Source organism: Schistocerca cancellata, chromosome 4 (genome assembly GCF_023864275.1).
Source record: "Schistocerca cancellata isolate TAMUIC-IGC-003103 chromosome 4, iqSchCanc2.1, whole genome shotgun sequence".
Taxonomy (NCBI): Eukaryota; Metazoa; Arthropoda; class Insecta; order Orthoptera; family Acrididae; genus Schistocerca; species Schistocerca cancellata.
The window spans coordinates 368,559,327-368,584,072 of record NC_064629.1 but is presented as its reverse complement, the minus strand read 5'-3'; the positions used below and the strand labels follow the sequence as shown (position 1 = coordinate 368,584,072).

General features: G+C 37.5%; 1 protein-coding gene across 2 annotated transcripts in view; it reads left to right on the top strand.

Annotated features, from left to right (window-relative positions):
* Positions 1-24,746, top strand: part of LOC126185208 (membrane-associated guanylate kinase, WW and PDZ domain-containing protein 1) — a 392,577-nt gene that overhangs the window by 304,583 nt on the left and 63,248 nt on the right. For both annotated transcript variants that reach the window (XM_049928090.1, XM_049928091.1), the window contains exons 6-10: positions 502-618; positions 2,663-2,854; positions 3,139-3,327; positions 16,207-17,707; positions 19,729-19,885. In XM_049928090.1, coding sequence (XP_049784047.1) covers positions 502-618; positions 2,663-2,854; positions 3,139-3,327; positions 16,207-17,707; positions 19,729-19,885 — 2,156 coding nt within the window. The remainder of the gene's footprint in view (positions 1-501; positions 619-2,662; positions 2,855-3,138; positions 3,328-16,206; positions 17,708-19,728; positions 19,886-24,746) is intronic.

The following is a 24,746-nucleotide window of genomic DNA, read 5'->3' as shown; positions in this document are numbered from 1 at the left end:
ACAGTTTTAATTATAGAATCTGATACAATTTGTCTAAGACTTTATTCTATTAAAAAGTTAAGGATGGTTATAAAAGATTTAAGCTACTTTTTAATTAATTCATACCTTTTCTCATGTATATGGGAAATTTTTAAAAGTATTCTAGAGGAATGCTCTTATAACAAAGCTGTGAACTATGTGCATAGATCTTTATGAAAAGTCTGTGTACACTCACTGTGTCAGTAACCCTCTATGATCCAGGTCACTTGCGCACCAGCTGAGTGTTCTTGGCAATACAGCTTGTTCAGTTTTCAGCCATCAGCATTTGCTGCTCAGTTTTGTTACGTATGGAGAATAATCCAGCTGTCCTAATGGAATCTCATCAGATGCTGTGTGTTCCAAGAATAATTTAGTATTTAAATGCACAGCATTTGATGTGAACAATCAATTTACCATCATTTAATTGTAGCATATTTGCCTTCTACCTTTGATGATTAACATGGTTTTATTGTTCTTTTCTAGTGACTGGATCGAGTGAGGTTGAAGATGGCAGTTACTCACAGTATAGGAAGCCTCAGAATTCACAGTCATCTAGAACAAGTGGAAATGGTCACAGTTCTACATCGAAAAGATCAAATAGTAAGTGAAATATTTTAATAAAATTGATGTATTAAAATAAAATCTCTCTCTCTCTCTCTCTCTCTCTCTCTCTCTCTCTGTGAGAGGGCAGCTAACGTTAACGTGATTGCATGTACAACAGTTTGCTTACGTACCATCACTCATCATAACAAAACTACTGATGTGCCAGGGCAGCTGCAGGTACAGCTAGCCTACCATAAGAAAGCACAATATGGATGCTGTTTATTTACTGCATATCTGTAACTGCACAATCATGAAGTGACGACCTATTCCATCATTTGTTGAACAGTAATTTCCATTTCAGTTAGTTATTACTTGATGAAACATTATAATAACTAAACTGAATCAATTTATTTGTTCCAATAACTTTCAACATCGAGTCTATTGGAAAACTCGGTGTACAATAGTAATAAAGCATTTTATGGAATTAATTACTAGTTTCAACTTTGGTTGCTCATCATCAGATGAAGTTATAGTCAACTAGGAGAGATTATTAAACAAGAGAAAACAGAAAAGTTTTAGAATGGTGTACTGTAAACACAGAAACTAAAAGAAGCTGCAGATAATTGGGTACTAATTTTTCTGCTACCTTAAATCATGTCTGTACCTACTTGATTCACACCATATACAATGAGGTATGTGTGTGTGTGGTTTCACTTGGTGCTATTGCTGTTTAAGTGTGATATTTTTCCAGAAGAGTGATGTGTCTGTGCTATTATCAGTTCTGATTATTACTTATATATTTCTTGTTGGTGGATGATATATTTACATTAAAAGTTCCATTAGAGTCAAATGAACAGTTTTGTACACCCATGTCCTGGTGTGTTATTTGTATATTGTGTCAACAGTTCAGGTGATCAATGCATCTCTTACAATTCTGATAGCTTAATTACTAGTTTCCTGATGTATTCGTATTTGTGCATGCTTCTGTGCTAGTTTTGTAATCTATGAGAGTACTTTACATTCCTTTCATCTTGTTTGTGGTTTCATTTCTACTGTGTAGCTTTCGTGTTTAATATGCTGTCAGTGTGTAGGCATAGTTGGTTTGTTTGTTGATTTTTGAGGGTTTGAAGGTTTGTTGACTTTTGAAGGTTTGTTGACTTTTGAAGGTTTGTTGCCTTTTGAAGGTGAGGTTATAAAATTCCAATTTTTCCTTCTTCCCCTCAGGACTGTGGAACATGGAGATAGGTCTCTGCCTTGTATGTGATGTTCCTGTATAATTCAGAACAATTGCTTCTTTATTGTCTTTAATATCAATGTCAGGGCAAACCTTCTTCATCCCCCAAATCCTCTCCACACCCTAATGATGCAACTGCCACATACTCTAAGGGAGAACCTCTGATTCTAGTATTTGGAAGTAATAGAAGGAAACATCAATGACACTGAAAATTTTTTAATAAAGTGGAACACTTATACCAATCCATATGTCATTATTTATTATATGGCCATCAGTTTTGGTGCTTCAGGGCACCATCTTCAGGCCTTAACTGACACTGAGGGGCTTAAATCATATACACAATGCATCAGTGGCCAACATCTATGAACTGGTTTTCACAGACTATCTGTAACAACGATGTTGTGTCTCCAACCATGGAAACCACTGAGGAATCATGGCCACTGATGTATCATATCTACAGTTGGAGTTAACCCCCCCCCCCCTGAAGCAGTTAAGGCTTGAAGATGGTGCACTAAAGCACTGAAACTGGTAGCCATATAATAAATAACATCATAAGGACAGCTGTAGGTGTTCCATTTTATTACATAAGTGAATGGCTGAAGTCCCTCAAACCTCCAGTGAGAAGGATGGACATACAAAAACATGAAAATTTTAGTAAGCTTGGAGGCATGCTCAGATAGCTGACTACTCGGGACATGGGAGGAGATCTGGTTTTGAATCCCAGACAACCATAGATTTTCATTTGACACATCATATTCAGTGTTCCTTTAGTTAAATTTTCTCTGTTCCGTATATTGGTGTAGTTTTGTTTATGGCAACACAAAAATATGTAAGTATACATATATATATTTCTGTATCTCTTTGCAGATTTTGAACGAGCATTTTTTACTCGCAATCCTAATGAACTTCAAGGAGAAAGGATAACAACTACACTTATTAAATCTTCTCGAGGTCTGGGCTTCACAATAGTTGGTGGTGATGACACTGAAGAAGAATTTCTCCAGATTAAATCCGTTGTTCCAAAAGGACCAGCATGGCTTGATGGCAAATTACAAACAGGTAAGGAGTACTGCTTCTGTTAAGTGAATATGTTAATTTTGTTAAATCAGTTTATGGAGCTTGGAGATCACAAAATAGTATGAAATAATGTTTCATTTACATTAATATTTATTAATACCTTTGTAGTCTTTTTTTTAATTTGTTGGGGGAACTTTGACCATTTACTCATTTTAGACTATTTTATTGTCCCACAAGTGCTGGTACATATATAGAAGAAAGAATTGGAATTAGAATCTTGAGCCTTTAAAAATTTACTAAAGTTTGTTAATAATGGTTTCTTACAGGTGATGTGCTGGTCTATGTAAATGAAACCTGTGTACTAGGCTTCACACACCATGATATGGTTAGTGTTTTCCAGTCCATTGCTCCAAATGAGACAGTTACATTGGAAGTTTGTAGAGGGTACCCTCTGCCCTTTGATCCCAATGATCCTAACACAGAAGTTGTTACTACTGTTGCTGTAAATGCTCCAGGTAAGTTTGTTTATATTGGATATGTCATGCCATTTGGCTTTGCATCATATATCTTCATGTTACTCTTTTGATACTGGTACACATTTTGTGATAGACAAGTTCCAAACCTTCAATACTAATTCTAATAGTTTGCCCTGTTGTATCCTGTGTGGCCATTCTTACACAAATTTACTAGTGACAGGGATCTTACCTAGAGTATCATCAAGTGAGTTGGCTATTTTAAGTAATTATTTTCTAAGAAATGATTTTTACTTAAAAGTGTAATTAATTTCATACTAGAATGTGTCATGTAGTATCCTTATGAACTGTATCATATGACAGGTATTGCTGAGCCATGTACTTTGAAGTCCTGTTACAGTATGCTTCAGTAGTCTATTTTGGAGGAAACCCTTTTACAAGCAGCTCATTGTATGTGGCAGTTGTTTTTGGATGCTGTGTGTTATATTGATAACTATATATTTCAGTTGCTACTTACGGCATTTCCAAATTCACTTTTCACTTCTGACCAATGTACAGTCCCTCGGCATGCAGTACCTCTTTAAAAATATACACTTATTCACAATTGTTTTGAGACATCTTTGAGACAATGCTCAATTTTGTAACTTTTAAACAGAGCTGGTAATCAAATAACGATAAAAAATGGCTATTCCCACATTCTTATATTTCAATAAAAAATTATTTTGGTTGATATGCATCAGTGATTGACAGCAAGTGATACGAAAGCATTTTTTACCCGAATGTTTCTTAATATTATTTTTTAATATCATTTGCATCCAGTACTGATGTATAAAAATGTCATATTTGTAGTATGCTATTTCACTCTTGTCTTATGCTTAATGAGATAAGATTCTGCTCTAACTACAAGGGAGGACTGGAAAGTAATGCACAATAATTTTTTTTCTCTGCTGATATTGCAGCTTGAGTATTGAAATCTCATGACGATATAGTTTGAAGTTTACACTGTAGAGGTTATTTTGTTTTCATGTGCAGTCCTAGTGAGAAAAGCTGAACTACGACACAAACATGGTGTGCATCTTATTGTTATCGTCTTCTGAAGATATTTGTGAGAAAAAGGGCATAAACAGAGTCAAATTCACAAGATGTATGGGACGAATCTATGGACCATAGCAATGTCTCCAGGTGGTGCACATTCTTCCAAGAAAGCTGTGTGACCTTTAGTTATTCACTACGCACCTGGCAGCCGGTAACAGCTGCAACCTCACAGAATGTCGGAGCCACTGAGGAAGCAATTTTGAAAGATTACCGTTTGCAATGTGAACTTTATCGTACAGTTCTACATCTCCTATGGTCTGGTGTATGATATTGTTCATAACATGTTGAAATTTCATAAATTTAGTGCTCACTGGGTGTCTAAGAACTTGACAACCACATAGGCCAGCAAATGAGGAAAAGCTTGGATCACTTATGAAGTTCTTCATGACAATCTCATCCCCATGTTCCTGTTCCTTTTTGTGAGGAAATTGCCAGATTTGTGTTAGGTGCTCCAACATCCACCATACAGTCCAGACCTTGCACCATCGGACTTTCATATGTTCGGTCCCATGAAGAGATTTCTGACTGGTCAGTGCTTTGCGACAGATGTGGAAATGAAATCAGCTGTCCACAGATGGCTGTGCTCCAACCAAATAGACTTCTGTGAACAGAGCATGTAGAAACTGGTAACACAGTGGGAAGAATATGTTGAAAACATTATTGACTATGTGGAAAAGTGGGTAAAAGATGTTAGTTCATTTGTGATTTTTTGTTTTGTTTTTTTGTCTTGTTTTGTTACCTATTAAACGTTTTGATGATAAAATTATTACGCATCATTTTCTGATCTCCCTCGTATATTGAAATTCCTACTTTTTATGCTGAAGTTTTCAGAATATTTTGCATATCATTATTAGTTTCTTCTTACAGTATTAAGTTAGGCATGAACAGATTTCGTGTCCTGTGTGTCAACTAATTGTTGTGGTTCCTTTACTTTGAAAGGACCAAGTTTATCATGAAGCAGAATGTTCAAGTCATCTTTCATTCCTTTATCAGTGGTTTTCTTCTCGAGGTATTGCAACGAGGTGCTTGTTTATATTTATTTCATTAATTTTCTTGGCTATTGTCTCTTCCTTGGCAGTTGTATTGATTGCGCTTTTAATAACTATGATAGATTTTTTTGTCTTTACATATAAAATTACCTATATCTTGTTTTGTTTCATAGTCAACTAGAATCATATAATTATTTACCTAGATTACTATTTAAATCAGAACTCTGAAAGGTACCTGTTTATGATTTGTCATTTCTTTAGTAATTTCTCACAAAAAGTATATTTTATTGCTTTCTTACAGCCTGTCTGTTAGGGGATAGATGATAAACATTCACTGTATTCTCGAGGCTAGGGATCTACATCTACATCTACATCTACATGTTGTACATGATTACACTGCAGTTCACAGTCAAGTGCCTGGCAAAGGGTTCATCAAATCACCTTCAAGCTATTTCTCTACTGTTCCACTTTCGAACAGCATGTGGTTAAAAACAAACATCTAAATCTTTCCGTCTGTGCTCCAATTTCTCTTTTTTTATTATCATGAACATTTCTCCCTATGTAGGTGGTTACCAACAAAATATTTTCACATTCAGGGGAGAAAGTTGGTAATTGAAATTCTATGAGAAGATCCTGCCTGCCACAACACAAAAAGACTTCGTTTTAATGATTGCCACCCCAATTCACATGTCATATTGTGACACTCCCTTCTTTGTTTTACAATAATGAAACACAAGCTGCCCTTCTCTGAACTTTTTTGATGTCCTTCATCAATCATATCTGATGTGGATCCCACATCACAGAGCTACACTGCAGAAGAGGTCAGACAAGGTTAGTGTAGGAAGTCTCTTTAGGAGACTTGTTGCATTCTGTTAGTGTTCTCCCAATAAGTCACAGACTTTGGTTTGCTTTCCCCACAACATTATCTATGTGATTGTTCCAATTCAAGCTATTTATACTTGTAATTCCCAAGTATTTAGTTGAATTTGCAGGCTTTAGCTTTGAGTGATTTATTGTGTAATGGAAATTTAGTGGATTCCTTTTAGCACTTATGTGCAGGACCTCACACTTCTCCTTATTCAGAGGTAATTGCCACATTTTTCACTATGCAGGAATTTTGTCCAAATTATTTTACAGTTGGTTTTGGTAATCTGATGACATTACAAGACAGTAAATGACAGCATCATCTGCAAACAATCTAAGAGGAGTGCTCCGATTGTCTCCTAAATTGTTTATTTAAATCGGTAACAGCAGAGGGCCTATAACACTTTCTTGTGGAATGCTAGATATTCCTTCTGTTTTACTTGATGACTATCCATCAGTTACAATGAACTGTGACCTTCCTGAAAGGAAATCATGAATCCAGTCACACAACTGAGGGGATACACTATAGGCACACAATGTGATTAGAAGTCACTTGTGCGCAATGGTGTCAAAAGTGTTGTGGAAATGTAAAAAATATGGAATCAGTTTGCATATTCAACAAACACTTGAAAATAATTTGAACATTGAAGCTCAGAATTTAAATTTAAGTTCTATGCATTCTCTGAAGAAGAATATTGTTTTGAAAGGTGAAGTACAGTGTTCACTAGTGATGTATACCTTAAATACACTGAAGAGCCAAAGAAATGGGTACACCAATCTAATATTGTGTAGGGCCCCCATGAACACACAGAATGCCACAACATGACGTGGCATGGACTCAACTAATGTCTGAAGTAGTGCTGGAAGAAATTGACACCGTGAATCCTGCAGGGCTGTCCATAAATCCATAAGAGTATGAGGAGGTGGAGATCTCTTCTGACCAGCACGTTGCAAGGCATCCCAGATATGCTCAATAATGTTCGTGTCTAGGGAGTTTGGTGGCCAGCAGAAGTGTTTTAACTCAAAAGAGTGTTCCTGTAGCCACACTGTAGCAATTCTGGATGTGTGGTGTGTTGCATTGTCCTGCTGGAATTGCCCAAGTCTGTCGGAACATGCAGTGGACACGACTGGATGCAGGTGATCAGACAGGATGCTGATGTACATGTCACCTGTCAGAGTCATAGCTAGACATATCAGGGGTTCCGTATCACTCCAGCTGCACACACCCCACATTGTTACAGAGCCTCCACCAGCTTGAACAGTTCCCTACGGACATGCAGGATCCATGGATTCATGAGGTTGTCTCCATACCTGTACACGCCCATCTGCTCAATACAATTTGAAACAAGACTTGTCCGACCAGGCAGCATGTTTCCTAGTCATCAACAGTCCATTGTCAGTGTTGACGGACACAGGCAAGGCATAAAGCTTTGTGTCGTGCAGTCATCAAGGGTATACGAGTGGGCCTTCGGCTCTGAAAGCCCATATCAATGATGTTTTGTTGAATCGTTCGCACACTGACACTTGTTGATGGCCCAGCATTGAAATCTACAGCAGTTTGCAGAAGGGCTCCACTACTGTCACGTTGAACAGTTCTCTTTAGTTGTCATTCTTGCAAGAACTTTATCCAGTTGCAGCAATGTCGGAGATTTGGTGTTTTGCCAGATTCCTGATATTCGTGGTACACTCATGAAATGGTCATTAAGGGAAAATTCCCACTTCATTACCACCTCAGAGATGCTGTGTCCCATCGCTCATGTGCTGACTATAACACCATGTTCAACTCATTTAAATCTTGATAACTTGCCATTGTAGCAGCAGTAACTGATCCAACAACTGTGGCGGACACTTGTTGTCTTACATAGGCTTTGCCGACCGCAGCTCCGTATTCTGCCTGTTTACATATCTCTGTACGTGACTATACATGCCCATGCCAGTTTTTTGCCACTTCAGCATGTATAGTGTTTGTATTCCACTCAACAAAAACAGGATCTGCCATAAATAGGATTAGACAGGACACGTGTTTTATTACAGTGGAACAGAAGAGAGACGAAATTAAACAGTAGGCTATATTGTAAACAAAAAAAATGGGAAACGATATTACATTCATACATTCTTCTTAATGACACCAAAAATGAACTTGGCAAAGACCAAATTAATTAAAAACAAAATTAAGTACACTTCCTGACAAAAAAGTGAAGCACCCAGAAGACATGGTCGGCTGTCAATGTAAACTTCCTACATGTGAACAATGTCAGTGGATGTATAAATGATTAAGGTTGCAATTCTCTGTGATTGGTGGTCACTCTACCTACCTGAGTACATTAGTGTTGTTCAATTTTAGTGTTGTTACCAGGCCTGGTGGAGTATATAAGGGGTGTGAGTAGTATCAGATGTTGAATGATCACAGCGGAGGACACGGGAGTTGCCGCACACTCGTGTTGAGATAACTCAGGACCTGACTGGGTTTAAAAGGGGCCTCATTATGGGTCTCTCTTTGGCTGGCTGGTCGAATTGTGCAATATCTAGATTTGTGGGGCATTCAGATGGGGCAGTGGACTGCATGGGAACGTGAGGGGAGGTATACTCACCATGAAGGCTGCAATCAAGCCTGTCTGACCACCACTAGTGAGGATCTTTGTATTGTGCGCCAATCACGTAGTAACTCCTTCACACCTGCACCTGGTGTGTGAGAAGAAGCAATGGACTCCTTGCAACAATCTGTGTCATCTTGTACCATTAGTCAGAGACTAGCAGGAGCCACACTAGGATATCACTGCCTTGTGTAGAATACCATTAACACCACAATGCAAGTGGCTACACTTCGAGTGGTCCTATGAGTGGAAATTGTGGACAGTCGATGAATGCATCGCATTGTGTACAGCAACGAATAGCAGTCCTCTTCTGTGCCAGATGACCGTCATCGGTGAGTGTGGTGGCATCTGGGTAGAGTTACCATCTTTTGGAGAGGCACAGCAATGTTACTCCCAGCATCATGGTGTGGTTGGCTATCAGATATCACTCCATATCATGGATGGTAGTGATTGAGGGTAACTGTGATGGGACAACATTGCATCACGGGACATCCTGCATCCTCCTCGTATGTTACCTCTCATGCGACAGCATTGTGGTGCCATTTTTCTATAGGCCAATGCTTCTCCATACGTGGCACGTGTGTCTGTGAACTGTCTGCATGAGGTTGAGCTGTCACCAATAGAACGTGTGAGACCAGTTCAGATGTCAATTCCATCCCAGTGCCAATATCTGGGATGTCAAGGACCCAGTACAACAGTTGTGGGCCAGCTTGCCTTAGGAGAGTATACAATGACTTTACAACACAGTTCCTAACCAGATCAGTGTATGTACTCATGCCAGAGGGGCACAATGTCATACTGATAAGTGGGCTCATCCTTCTAAGCTCTTTGTCAGTTTGTCTCAATTTTATAAACACTGAAATAACATCTCATATCCTCTCTACCCTTGATGTTTGATTTTGATTACTCCTTCCCTTCTGGGTGCTTCACTTCTTTCATCAGGCAGTGTATATTTTATCAAACAATAATGAAATCGTATGTAAAGTTCGAATTCTAAACCTCTTTCAAATGGCAAGTTATCATAGGCTCACAAGATGCGTAGTAAAAATAGGTAGAAACAACTGATCAGGCAGGAAGTGCAAATTGTGTATTATGAGAATTTTTTGAACAGTAGGGAGATACACCATATCAATCTATGAAAGATCATCATTATTGGAAATGAAGATTATAAAAATGTAGACAGTTATTTAACAAAAGTTATTTCACAAATGGTAAGGATAGAAGTATGTCATGAAGATGAGTGCTGTCTCACTTTCACCCCAAGTCAGTGCAAGTTATAAGTTGGTTCAGCCGGGCAATCTCTTTATGGTTTTTGGGTGGTTAATCCCAGTCATTTAGGCAATGGTGGACAGTGACATTTTATTCAAAGGGGGTGGAGAAGGAACATGATTTCAATAGAACACTAATATGTATATAGATGTAAACATCTGTGTGTCCATGCAAAGATGTAACCATAGTCATTCTGTTTAGATAAAACACCCTCAGGAGATTTGCACAAAAAAGATGACTACATCAGACTCTGTATATCAGAAATTTGTATCATCAATCTCAACTCCTCTCATAAGGAATTAGCTCTTCCTCATAAAATACCATATTCCACCACCACAAAAACAAATCTTATACTGAAATCAATGTCAAAAATTTAAACCAATATTAATCAAGTTATCATATAATTATTATACATCTAAGTGAAAAAATAACTTGGACAACAGATCATTAACTTTGAAGCACGCATGAAAATTCACATAAGTGTAAAATGTCCTGGTAGCTTGAAACTGTGTGCCAGACTAGGACTTGTACCTGTGATCTTTCCCTTTTGTAGGCAAGTGCTCTACTGACTGTGCTACTCAAGCATGACTCACAGCTCGTCCTCACAGCTATACTTCCACCAGTACCTCATCTGCTACCTTCACATTGTTTTAATCTGCCAAGAAGTTTCATATCAGCATGCACTCTGTTGCAGAGTGATAAAAAAAATTGTTCTCTCCTCACTGTACTACATTAAAACACAGCAGACAAACCTGGAGCGACAATTTAAAATTAATGAACAGAACATAAAATAGGTTTGCAGAAACAGGACTACACAAGGGAGATTATCACTAACATTAATTCTAGGTGTGAGACTTTGGTAGTATAAGCAACCTATGTCAGTTGGTGCAAGAGTGTAACAACATATGATTTTTAGTTGAGTTGTATTAATAATTTGCAGTAAACTATTTTTGTTAAAAATACCATGGTGTAAATTCATAAAATGTACCGCAGACGAGGGTGGAACAGGATATGTAAATAAGCCTCTTGTTCCAATTTTTAATACATAAAATGTGATGTAGTAAAGTGGAATTATAACAAATGTAGCCTTCAACTGTTCAAAAATACACACAATTTTGTGTGAGTGATCCATTATTTTCAGCACTTTAAAAATACTGCACAATCATATTGCCAAAATAATAAACAGTTTTATAATTTGTAACTGAAAACTGCTAACAGTTAATTTTCTTACCAAAACCTAGGTAGTACAGTTGCAGGACAGCTGACAGCAGAGAGTCCATAGTATGTGCTACATCTGTATATAGAAAACTGCCTCTGCATGACTCGCTGCTTCATCTAACTGAAAACACACAACCTCTTTGCTTGTCAAACATAACTTCTGGACCTCGTGGAGAGTCAGACAACACATCTGCTTTAAGAAATTTCACCCCCATACGAGTATGTATGGAACTTGTGCACTGCACATGTCATCATTAAATGGCTCCTGTTCAACAAGTTTGTTTGTGTGGCCATCCTCTGCAGCAAGCATATAAATACTTGTTTTGCAATTCAAACTGCCTTTTCCTGCTGCTAGTTATTTTATTAATCCCATGCGCATTTCGTCTTCTCCTTTTCTAAGGCATCACCAGTGGGGTCTATAATGATACAGTTTTGTTAGTTATAGATTATCAAACAGTTCACTTCGCGATTTTTTGTAAAAATGTAATTACTTACGATTTGCTGATCTGCGTTTCCTCACACCTGGTCTGGAGGTCGCACTACCACTTTTATCACTGTTCTATATTCACATCCTGTTCACTTTATGAGTAGTTAACTTGGACTGAGTTTTATTCTCCAGAATGGGATACTCTGCTCCATTTTGGTCTTTATGTGACTGAACTGCACTAACGCCATGATTGGAAGCAACTGTTGCAAAGACCAGGGGTTTCCCTGGGAAATATGTGCTGAGGCAAAGATCTTAACAAAGCATCTGTTTTAGCCCTATGAAAGCTTTGTCACACGCTGCAGACCACATGATTGCCACACCTTTCTCTCACAATGTGTTTAATGATTTTGAAATCTGGACAACACTCACAATGGGATGATTGTTATAATTAACATTTCACACTTGGACTTCTTTAAGATTCTGGGGGTGACATTTCATTGATTGCTTTGATATGCTGCTGTGTGGGGAGTATTCTATTTTTGTTTATATCAAACCCTAGATACGTGGGCTGATTCTTGAAAGAATTAGTACTTTTTGAGGTTGCACTTTGACCTTTTTCAGATTCTAAATATAGTGTTGAGTATTTTCACACCTAGTAGTAATGGAGTCAATATAATTACAACATAATTGAATAACATTGATTAATTGTTCTAGACACCAATGGAATGCAGGCTATACTGAAAAGTAGACATACATATTTGTAGAGACCAAGTCCAAAATGAAGTGGTAAGCATTAGAAACTTTTGAGAGTCTTCTTCTAAATTTAACCATAGATAATAGTTTTTTGCTCCAACCACTGGAGAACCCACCTAAGAGTAAACAATTTTGTTAATGAGTCCCACAGATTTTCCACAGCTTGGTAATGGATTTCTGATGATAGTGTGTTCAGTGATTCTCGTATGGTGAAGTCAAATGCCTTGAACGTTTACACCCCAGATGTATTTTCTAGACTTGCTGCCTCCGCAACCAGTAATATTATTTCTCAGAAATGTAATTTCTGAGCTGACCTACTTCTGGAATTCTGTTACCATCATAGAACATAATTTCTCAGTTATTTACTGGTAATGACTGTGATGCTAATGACAGATATGTATTCCGATTAAGCAATGATCCTGAGTTACCTATATCAACTTCATAAAACACCTTGCAATGACCTATTAGTTACCCACCACCACAGCTGAGGTCGCTAACGCATGCCTGTGTAGTGTCACTCAACTTGGAGCCTGTGGGAATCGTGGTGGTGGATGAAATTTTCACTGTCAGTATTTGACGAACAAGGGGAGAAAAGGTGGTGGCATAAAGTTCCTGATCAACAGTCTTTCCATCATTATCCTGGATTAAATTCCAGACCTCTCTTCAGTGCCTCATGAAGTGAGGATACATGACACTGCTGACGGTGATCAATCCATTGGATGGCGATGTTAAGCTTGATGGCCCCCTTAGTGCTATTCTACAGGGGTAGGCTATATTCCGTCAACAGGTTTCACTCTCTCCCTTCTGTCATCACCATCCAACACAAACGTAATACCTCACTATACATGCATCCATTACATTCACCTACACTCAACAAATACACATATGAAACAACTGTCATATATCCACAAGGAAAATGGCCAATGTGCACAGGGGAAGAACACCCATTCCGACAGGCAGCAGAACCTATCCTGTGGGATATCCCAGCCAACATTGCCTTACGACATTCATATTTTACCTGTTATTTACTGTACTAACAGCTTTTGTGGAAAGCCTACAACTCAGTTCTACTAGGCTCTGACTGTGTTTACATGCTGACACTTCTGAGTCTTTACCTTTTTATCCGTGCAAAAAATTTTGACGTATTTGTGTACTTCACATTGAAAACAAATTGTATTTGTAAATGTGGATATTTGGCACAAATTGAGGACAGGAGCATAATCTTGTTGCCGCATTCCTTTGTGAAGTGGGGCTGAGAAGGAAGAATCGGACAACTTTCCTTCTATTGAATGCTGCCAGTTTGTAAACACCAAGTTTTCTTGCTGCTCATCACTCTAGTCTTGTGAACATAGCTGCCTCTTAGTATGAGGAAACTTTTTGGTATTTTTGGCTTCGCTGTGCCCATTGGCAGTCAGTGTTTACCCACATGACATGATAGTGTGTGCAGTGTGGATACTTCCTGTTCGCCAGAAGCGTTTCTGCAAAACTATAAGCTATCCTTAACACATCTGCTTGTGAAGAATCATGCTGACATAGCACTTACGATTTAACCTCTTTTTCCAGGACTGATCTAATCATTACATCCCAGATTAGAAATTCTGCATAGGATTGCTGGCCCTACAGATTTTCCCACTGAAATTAGCAATGACAGTTTAGTTTGAAATATCAGTAATCTATTATTGATATGATTTCTTGCATCTCTTCCAATGATGGCCTACTTGTGTGTCTTCGGATGTTGGACAGTTTCTAAACTAGATGTTACTAAGTAATTTTCTGACTGCAATTTTCAGCCAACACTTCACTCATATATGAAAATCACAGCTTATCCAGATTCTCTAGTGGGCACAAGTTTGTAAGCAATTTTTTGTGTTGTGGAAGAGAGAACTGTGCCAATTAATGTTCCCCAGCAAGAATAAATTAACTTCATTTAGTCTCATAAACAGATGCAACAAAACAGTAATTTGGACTTAACCAAGTACTACTGGGCTCCAGTCCACCAACAGTCACTGACATTGCACTGGGAGAGTTCTTACTTGAGTTGCTAGTCACAAAGCTGATGCCATATGTAACCATAATGGCTGCAGGAGGTGCAGTTGACAACTCGGAGTGCTTATGTTTTTGTCGGGCTGTGCCAAGAGGTGGCAGCCCCCAGTACACACATGTATTGCTTGGAGGTAGATCCCTGGTGAATGCAATACAATTGTATTACTTTCTGGGTTGACCATGACAAAAATAATGCATGCTGCATGGAAGGACACTTTGCTTTGAAAGCTTGGAAGTATTGCTGCAGTCTATGAAAATACAAGTTCATAGAATATTGTCACCAATTGTTGTGAAAGGCTTCTGTTCAGAATAAATAGCAGTAACCATAAGAGAATTTATGAATAACAAGACAACCACAACCACAAGCACAAAAAGCAGTGCATACAATTAAGATTTGCAAAACTGCTGCAGTGTACCGGGTGTAACACGGACTGAACCATGACATCTAATTGGGTTCACTTCAATAGTAGTAGCCATAATCACAAAAATCTGCCAGGTAGCGTAGACACGAAGTAAGTGCCAGTAAACGCAAGTATGTGTTAGAGCTTCATAAAGCGGACAGGCTTATCCTAGGTGGTTGCTTATTGATTGGACCACGTGATCCTGTCCAGTCACAAGCACTGCCAGGACCATTGATACCCATGCTGATGTCCTTGTTGCTTTGACTTTGAGTCCGTCCCCTTTAGTGTTGACTGGTACAAAATGATTGGTGATGGTCAATATTTTCCAATGTTACATTACTTCGTCTCTCTATCGTGAATAGGTATGAAATGTGGTTATATTTGTTTTATTGTAGTTCCACAGCTGTGGTGTCATGTGACTTATGAAAGTTATAAAAATTCTTATTTCATCTTTGTTCTTATTTTATATTGCTTCATTTTTTGTTCATAGTGTTACATCAAGGATCATTTTATGTATTAATTTTACGTTCATTTTCTCTCCATATTAAGATTTTTTTAGGCAATTCTTGTCATTACCAGCGTAGATACACAAAAAAGATACCACATTTTAGGCTTCAAATAGTAGCAGTTCTGCAGGGGAGCTTGTTCTGTTCACTCTGTTCAGCCAATGTGTCACTGCTACTTTGCAGTAACAGTTCTTAGAACTAGTGTGAGAGAGAGTAGGTTATCAGATGTAGACTGTTCTTGTCAACAAGAACCACCTAATTTGCTCAAAAGGTACTACTGACAGTCCTTGAGGTGATATAACACATAAATATTATGACATCTGTTGTGACACTATTAAAGAGAATTCTAATTTAAACATTGATGTAATGTTATGTAACAAAAAAGTGAAGAAAATTTTCATGCTACCTCTTGTTCTGCTCTCTGGTTTTACTGTTATTATTCACTTTTTTATTTTTGTTGTATTTCTTTAACAATTATGAAGATTTCAGTGAAAGCTAACTGCGCCTGAAGTTGGCAGATACAAGGGAAAAAAATCATACATATGATGCTCAAAAACTAGTCATTATATTAACAGAAAAAAAGTCTTTCATTGTCTCTTTATAGTTGGTTATACTGTGTACTTTTAGTTCATTTCTGTTTTAAGTAAACAGGGTTTTAAGAGAATGCTGAGGGGAAGGGAGAGTAAGAGAGATTTCATTCATGTTATGATCATGCAAGGAAGTTGGTGTTAAATGAATATGAGTGGTTTTTGTATTTTACAGATACATTTGCTGTTGACGCCAGTGTGTATATGGATCAAGATGGCAATTTGAAGAATGAAGGTTACAATTTTTTAGATGTTTCTTCAGATATAACTCATACCCATAATGGTTCTGAAGACCTTGTGAATAGTTCTGTGAAGTCTGTGCCAGATTTATGTTCCTCTGAAAAAATAAAAAATATCCAGAGACCAAGCAGTACAGATGTGCTCCTGAGTGATATGTCTGGTGATGGTGTTGCTGATTTTGATGAGAACTCTACAAAACCAGAATACATTACTATAATGATTGTAAAAGGTGCTATGGGGTTTGGTTTTACAATTGCAGATAGTGCGTATGGTCAGAAAGTGAAAAAGATTCTCGATAGGCAAAGATGTAAAAATCTTATGGAAGGGGATATCTTAGTGGATATTAATGGTATTAATCTTCGCAACATGAGCCACGGAGAAGTGGTGCAGGTGCTTAAAGACTGTGCTCGTAATCAAGAGGCAACAGTGACTGTGCAGAGAGGGGGACCTGGATCTCCAACGAAAAACAAGTCCAGGAAAAAAGATGATGCTGTAGGCAACAGAAAAAATGTATATAAAGACACAGTAGGAGGTATGTACCGTAGCAAGACTCCAACAGCTGAATTATACAGTACTCAGCAAAAAGAAGTTATTCCAAACAGACCAAAAACGCCTCTTGTCGACACGAGGAACCGTCCTAAGACTCCAACAGATAGAAGACCGTGGTCACCATCAGAGACTGACGGAAGTGCTGTGGACCCAAGTGCCAACAATGTAGACGATTCCAGGTTTACAAATGAAAGGAAGTGTGATGAAAATGGTGTGGACTTATCCAGTTCAGTGCAAAGCCCATCATCTCCCCTCACACCTTATCTCCAGGAGAACTATAAAACTGCTTTCCCATATCCTGAACATTATGACCCACGTCATGAAGCTGCTAGGAGTCCTTTAACAAACTTAAGTGATCACCTTGTTTCAACAACACTACAGGAATCGGGATCAATTCGTCCTGGAGATTATTCTCGAAGTAGGAGTCCTGGGAATGAAATTGACGTTGATCAGATTCAGCAGAGAGAGGTGTGGGCTAAACTGCATGGACATTATGATTACAAAAACAGTGGGGATTCTTATTCAGAGAATTCACCTCACTCTCCAGGGGTATTTAGTTCTAGTGTTGGTGATGTACAGAATGACTGCTCGCCCTCTTCTGACTACTTGAGACATTATGTTTCACACCCATATTACAATGGGTACAGTGGAGGACAATATGATCAGGGATACAGTTATGGTTATGGGGAAGTGCAGACAACAAGTGCATACCTTCAACACAAAGACTTTGCATATTCTCAGCAAATGTCTGGCTACAGTTCGCAGTCGCATCTGATACCTGGGACTTCCATGCACCATCCAGCATTTTACACATCTGACCCTGCCAACAAGAGAAAGGAGAGCACCAGTTTCGAGCATGAACAGCCACATCCTAGCAATGTTACAAGGTAATTGACAATAAGTGTTTGTAATTAATGTTCTTGTTGTAGTAAGTTCATAATGCTCCCAACAAAATGTCTGCACCAAAAGTGTTGTGTCATTGGTTTAATAAGTAAAGTTAACTGCTTACCATATAGGAAAGGCACTGAAAGCTGTATAGCCATGTAAATAAAAACTTGTAAACTGTATCTTATTTTTTACACTGTTGCTGCTGCTCTTACTGCTGCCGCTGCTGCTGCTGGCACAAAGACTTTCAAGCTTTCAAATTCTGCTAATCCCTGTTCACTAACAAAGTGTCTCAGAAACAGATAACCGTAGCACAGAAGGTCTGTGGACCACCTCTGCTCAGCAAGGTACTGCCATTGTTCATTCACAATGTCCTATCTGCCCAACCAACTTGGCGTTGCCTTCCTTCCCTTGGTCCTTTCACATTGTGTCAATCTAACGGTGGATGAAAAACAGCTGTTTGCAGTCTCAGAACTGGCATTTCTTCCTGCAGTAGTTCCCACTGTGCTGTAATGAAGCACAGCAACTTAACTGATTATCTGGCAACATGTATCTACCAGCTTCTTGATACTTTGACCTACGAGACTTAGTTTCAGGACACTAAGCCCAACCTAAATCCTTTCACCAAAATAGACCTCGTCCCTCACCACGTAATCTTACTTAATGTAAAATGTTGTGTGTGTGTTTAATTTCTTAGCTATTTATTAGATTTCTAAGATGATGTAACATAATTAAAAGTACTATGATGATTTCCATTACAGTGTATTGAATTCTTGGGCAGGGATTGTGCTTTTCCAGATATTGATAAATGTTGATTACAGCAGTATTCATTACTGAAAGATGAATATTACCATCTGGGAGATCCAGACAGTTTTTCCCTGGCCTTGTGTGTGCATATTAATTGATAGAGTATTCGTGGACTTGTCTTAGCATCGACATTCATTTTACCCAGAACATAGATGTAATTTACAGTAAAATGTTGACATCTCTTGCTTTTTTCACATCTTTACATGTAGCTGCTTTTAAATGTATTACCTGCAACAACATTTTCTTGAACCGTATCATTAGCAGATTTGTTTTCATGACAAGTGTGGAGGTGCTTGCACATAGGTCAATAAAATGCCTGTAGCCACCTGTGTGACTGAAATTTGAGTTACAGAATATGGAAAAGATCACCATTTCTCCAGCTTACACTGTTTATGTAGATATTTAAATTTTATAGTGACACTATTTCTGATATAAATTTTGTATATTTACTGTTTTTTTTTTATTTTTCTATAAGTCTGAAGACGAATATGCAGTGCCTATGTTGTTCTGAATTATGATGCAAGGTGGTGACTATAGCCTTTATGAAAAACATTAAATGTATTCATAACTGCGAATATGAACAACCCTCAGCTGTAGAATGGAATGATGACAGGTCCAAAGGAACTTTATATCCTAATTCAGAATAAAACAGGCACAGAAATATTGTATTTATCTGCTGCACGGGTTAAGCGACTTTCAAGTAAAATATCTCACCTGTATGGGAATATATACAATGAATGTACGAGTACAGGTTGTAGACGCATGATTGACAACATACAAAAATTTGGATCTGGCCATGGATAGCAAAATAGTAAGGCCACCAGTCACAATAAGCGGGAAGTCCAGGTTCAAGTCCCGGTCCGGTATGAATTTTCATTGGCATCATTCTATTCTACAGCTGAAATTTGTTCATTTTGCAACTACGAATACATTTAATTTATTTGAAAAGGAAGATTATGAATGTTAAAATAATTATATTATTTATGTATCTTTGGTGTGTATACCTTGCCAAACTCAGTGTTGTGTCTTCAGAATTATTTTAAATTTTTAATGAAAGCAAATACAGTTCCTGGACTTGTTTAAGTGTTTCATATGTTTTATACATTTTTAACTAAAATTTTGCAAAATTACATTAGACAGTAAACATAAATGCATTGTTACATTCAAAGGCCATGTGTGCTGTTATTAGGATAATTTTCTTTATTTTCTTCTTTAGATACCCAAGAGACTTAAGATGGGTAGGTTTAGGACAAGGAGTTCGAATCTATCCAGCTGGTCCAGATATGGAATGGGTGGAAACACTGGTGACTTTAGTTCGCCAAGAAACTGGTTTTGGATTCAGAATTGTTGGCGGTACAGAAGAAGGCTCTCAGGTATAAATATAGTGTAATGTGCAACAACTAAGCAAGTTTCCTGCTTTCCCATTTTGCTAATATATGCTGGTGTGCAACTGAATTACCCATACCTTTGTAGTAACATGTAACACGCTACATCACCCTATTAGTTATTTTCGTGTTGCGTGGATAATTTTAACTACCTGATATGGAATGAATCAGTTTTACACTTATAACACATGTTCTTAAAGGAATATGTAGCAACATACTGACCATTTCCATGGTTTCTTAAGCGACCATGAAGTCTTTTGTATCACTGGTAGGTGGGCAAAGATTTTTATGGCCAAGTACCTTACTCCTTCCTATGCCACACAAAGGCTGAGTGATTGATAGTGTAAATCATCTCTTCAACTAGAATTATATTTATGAATGCTACTGTTTTCAAACTGTGATTGATTGTTGACAGCAAACTTAATAATGGAGTAAATATAAAATGGATTTTATCCATAGTGGATGATGTCGAACTCTGTAGCTGTTTCTTTATAATGTGTGGAAAAATTTCCACTACCAGTCACAGTAAAAGATTATTTATTCGTCACATGACCGGTTTCGGGCTTGTGCCCATCCTCAGGTGTTTATTTATACAGTCATGCACGTGTTTATATTGCTGGAGATCAATAAAGATGAAGCATTATTGTTATAATTATTCTGTGGTGACAGTTTTTCCATTTAGTTGCAGATTTGTTATCATATTCACATCCATGTTCCAGTTTTATAAAATTTAGCAGCATATTTCACTGTTGCAGTGTGCACTCATGATATACACTGTGTTTCCATGCAGTGTATGTCACGAGTGCATGTCGCAAGAGTGAAATATGCTGCTAAATTTTATAAAACTGGAACATGAATGTGAATATGATTACAAATGTGCAACTAAATGGAAAAAATGCCACCACAGTGTAATTATAATAATGATGCTTGGTCTGTATTGATCTCCAGCAATATAAACATGTACATGAATGTATAAACACCTGAGGCAAGCCCGAAACCACTTGTGTGACGAATAAATAATCTTTTATTGTGACTGGTAGCAGAAATTTTTCTAGACCCTAGGGAGTAAATGTTCTGTGAGGCTATTGCCCGTATGCCCACCTGTCCAAAGAGCTGTGTTCTATAGGTTGTAGAGTGGACACTACACATTATCTTTATTGCATGCTTCTGTGCAACAAATACTCTCTCCTCAGTGACAAGCTACTCCAGAATATGATGCCATAAGACATTAGTGAATGAAAATAGGAAAAGTAAATCAACTATTTTACATTTTCATCTACAAAATCTGATACTATCCGTAACACAAAACATGCAGAGCTAAAACATTTACAATGATCTGTAACATGTGCCTCCCAGTTCAGGTTTTTATCAATATAATTATCAATATAAACCCCTAAGAATTCAGAATATTGTGTTTAATTTATTGATTTACCCTCATGCTTTATTTATAATGGTGTGGTCAGGCCTTGTTCAGTACTGAATTACATGTTCTATGTTTTAATTATATTCAGTGACAGTCAATTTGCAGAGAACCAGTTATTCATTTTTGAAACAGTATTATTTAGATTTTCAAGTGTTGAAACTACTGTTTTAGGCTTCATAATAATACTTACATTATCAGCAAAGGGAACTGTTTCTGCATCTTGGATATACAATGAAAGATGATTTATTATAATAAGAACCAGAGTTTAACCTAATCAATCCCTAGGCTAAACCGGTACTGATTATTCCCCATTCTGAAGATGATGTTTCATTGTGTGAATTCTTTGAGTTTCTTAATGTAGCACTCTGCATCAGTTTAGTCAGACATGATTAAAACCTGTTACTAACAAGGTCTTTTAAGAGCATCTGTAGGTGAATACTGTTAACTGCACAGTCTGGTACTTTTGACAAGTTTCAGAAGACACCAGTTGACAATATTTTTTCATTCAGGTTTTGTGTAATCTGGTATGTAACTTGAAAAATAGCATTTTCTGTGGAGAGACGCTTTTGAAATCCAAATTGAGACTGACTAAGCATTTTATTTTGAGAAAGGTTTGTTACGGTTCTTGCATACATAGTTTTTTTCAGTAGCTTTGAGAAGGAGATAAGTAGGGAGACTGCTCAGTAATTACTAACATGTCTTACTACCTTTTGTGTAAAGAGGTTTGACAGTTGTATAGTTCAGTATGTCTGCAAATATCTGCCCTGTTTATGGCGGACCATACTGTGGCATCAACTTGAATAACATCAAAGGTGTTTTGGGAAGCTATGCTGATTAATGGTCACACCGTCACTGCATACAATGCATGGAAGTTGATTGAAGGTGGTTCAAAAAATTTTGCATCCTTCTTGATATATTTACAGAAGTGCATCATAGCGTTGTGGTCATGTGAAATAGAAGGCCAAGGAAATGTGGAGTTTTAACTGCTCTACTGTCACACAATTTGGAAGCAAGGTTGGGAGAGGAATATTGCTCTGCATTACATACAGATTTGTAACAGAATGTTACTGATCCAATGTAAATGTTACCATGCCAGGATAATACCACCAGTCTGGATTATCCCCTTTTAATAAGAAGAAATAAAGCCTTGTGTATCTGATCTTTGGTTTTTATTAACGTGTAATGTGATTTAAGTATGGCCTGTCATATGCTGTTGTTGCCCACCATTGAATTGCTGAAAGACTGCTGCACTTCTGTCTGTCTGTCTGATGTTATGGTCCATACGTAGAAGGTATACTCTGATTAAAATTACTTTGTGATTGACAGATGGCAGCAGTGGGGGGGGGGGGGGGGGGGGGGGGGGCACAGTTGCTGTCTTGTACACAACATGCCACATGCCCATGTGGTCAATAACTGAGTGCACACCAAAAAAGAAACAAGTTGCCTTCTGACCGACTGTTGCTTATGTCTTTCTACTGGATTGTTATAATTAAAGTGCAACTACTCACAGAGGTCCAGTGTGGGCTGCTATTAACGTATGGCGGGATAACTTGTTAGATATTTTAATGTGTAAGTAATTTAAGCTCAAAAAAATTAGTTCCAATTTTGGCCACCATGTGCAAATCTGGTGCTGTGAATACAAGAAAGACATATATAAATGTTTCCATATGTAATGAATTAGGAACAGAACATAGGCAGAAATGGTCAAACAAGTGGGAAAGGCATAATGATTTTATTATAAACCACTGCTTACACAGTTTGTTCAATATGAACACTGGAGATGTTGACGAGATGCTGTACATAACCAGATTTGCACCTGGTGGCCAAAATTGGAACTAATTTTTTCCGGGTTGGTGGTAAGTTCCTTTGAGACAAAACTGTTTTCCAGGGTAAATTGGTTTGCATTAATATGTTAGCATATCTACCAAGTTTCACTGCCATATGATAATTACAGCCCACCTCCGTGAGTAGCTGTACTTAACTTATAACCTCTTGGTGGATAGCAGGAAGGGCAGTGGTGGAGACTACTGCTTCTGTAGGTACAGCGATGCGTTACGATACTGTAACCATATGTTATAGTCAAGTTACAGCAATAAGATGAGTATTCAGCCACACACTTGTTGCAAAGCAACAAATTATCTAAATAAGCAGAGAAAATTTTAAGAATTGAACGCAACTGAACGTTTGTTAACATGCCATACTACTAATGGATGCACTCTAGTTATACCTGAATTGCTTTCACTATCTTCTGTGTAGTCGTTACAGCTACTGTCAGAATTTAACGAAATAATGAGTTGTTCTATGTTACTTTCCACAACACATTCATTATCCCATGCTTTCATTATTACTTTTTTTGTGTCTCTCACAACATTATGCCAATCTGATGACAAAGTTTGGTTTGTAACATCCTTTGTCAATCTTTCCACTTTCACCAGCACCCATTTTTTGTTGGTCCTTGCTACGTAACCCTTAAGTTGAGCCCATATGAGTGTAATGGAATTGAAATGGCAGTGATATGATGTAAAGGGGTTTATTCTGAGCCACAATGTTCATTAATTCACCCTTTCTACTGTCGTCTGGTATGGTAATGTTTTTGTTTGCCCTCCCCCAAGGATAGTCAGATGATGACTATTACTGAAGGTTTACTCAAGTTGTTTTTTATGGTTCTTTGATGTCAAAAGGAGGTACAGAAAAATTGACGGATTCCAGTTCTATATGTATTTAGTATGAGACAAATCTTCATGCATTCTAATGCATCAATCAACGACTAAAACTTAGGAATTATAATTTATGTAAATTCCCAACTTTTTACATTTATGGGTGTAAAAATAAAATAACAAAACATTGTAGTACATTGATAAAAGTACTGTACTAACTAAAATAAGAGCTATTAATTTTATGACCACATAACAATGAGAACATTGTTTTTGTAGCAAAAAAATAACAGTAAGCTTAAAATAAGCTTGACTGTGTCTTTGAACTCAAAACATTTCCATTAATAGATCAGTCCTTTGCTTGTATACTAATGTGTCAAATAGACAATTCTATTTCATTTAATCTTGTTAAAGTAAACTTAAGCTGTAATGTCAACTTAGATTTTGAATGTGACTGATGTTATAAATTCCATAAGAAATAGAAACACGAAACATGAATTCTGCGTAGTGTACAGGGTCAACTTTGATGTGGTGCGCAGTGGTGTACAGTGAGTATAAAAACTGTATTTACTCCACAGTGCAGTGAGATATGGCTCTCCTTCCACTGTTGAAAACAATTTTGGTTTGATGGCTGCATTACATATATAGTAATATATGACCTAAAAATCTACTGAATGTAAAGCAACCACATTTCTTCCTGCAACTTCTCCTACTTAAGTGCTGCAGGTTTCTTAATTTCAAAATATCATAATAACTATGTCCACTAAAGCTA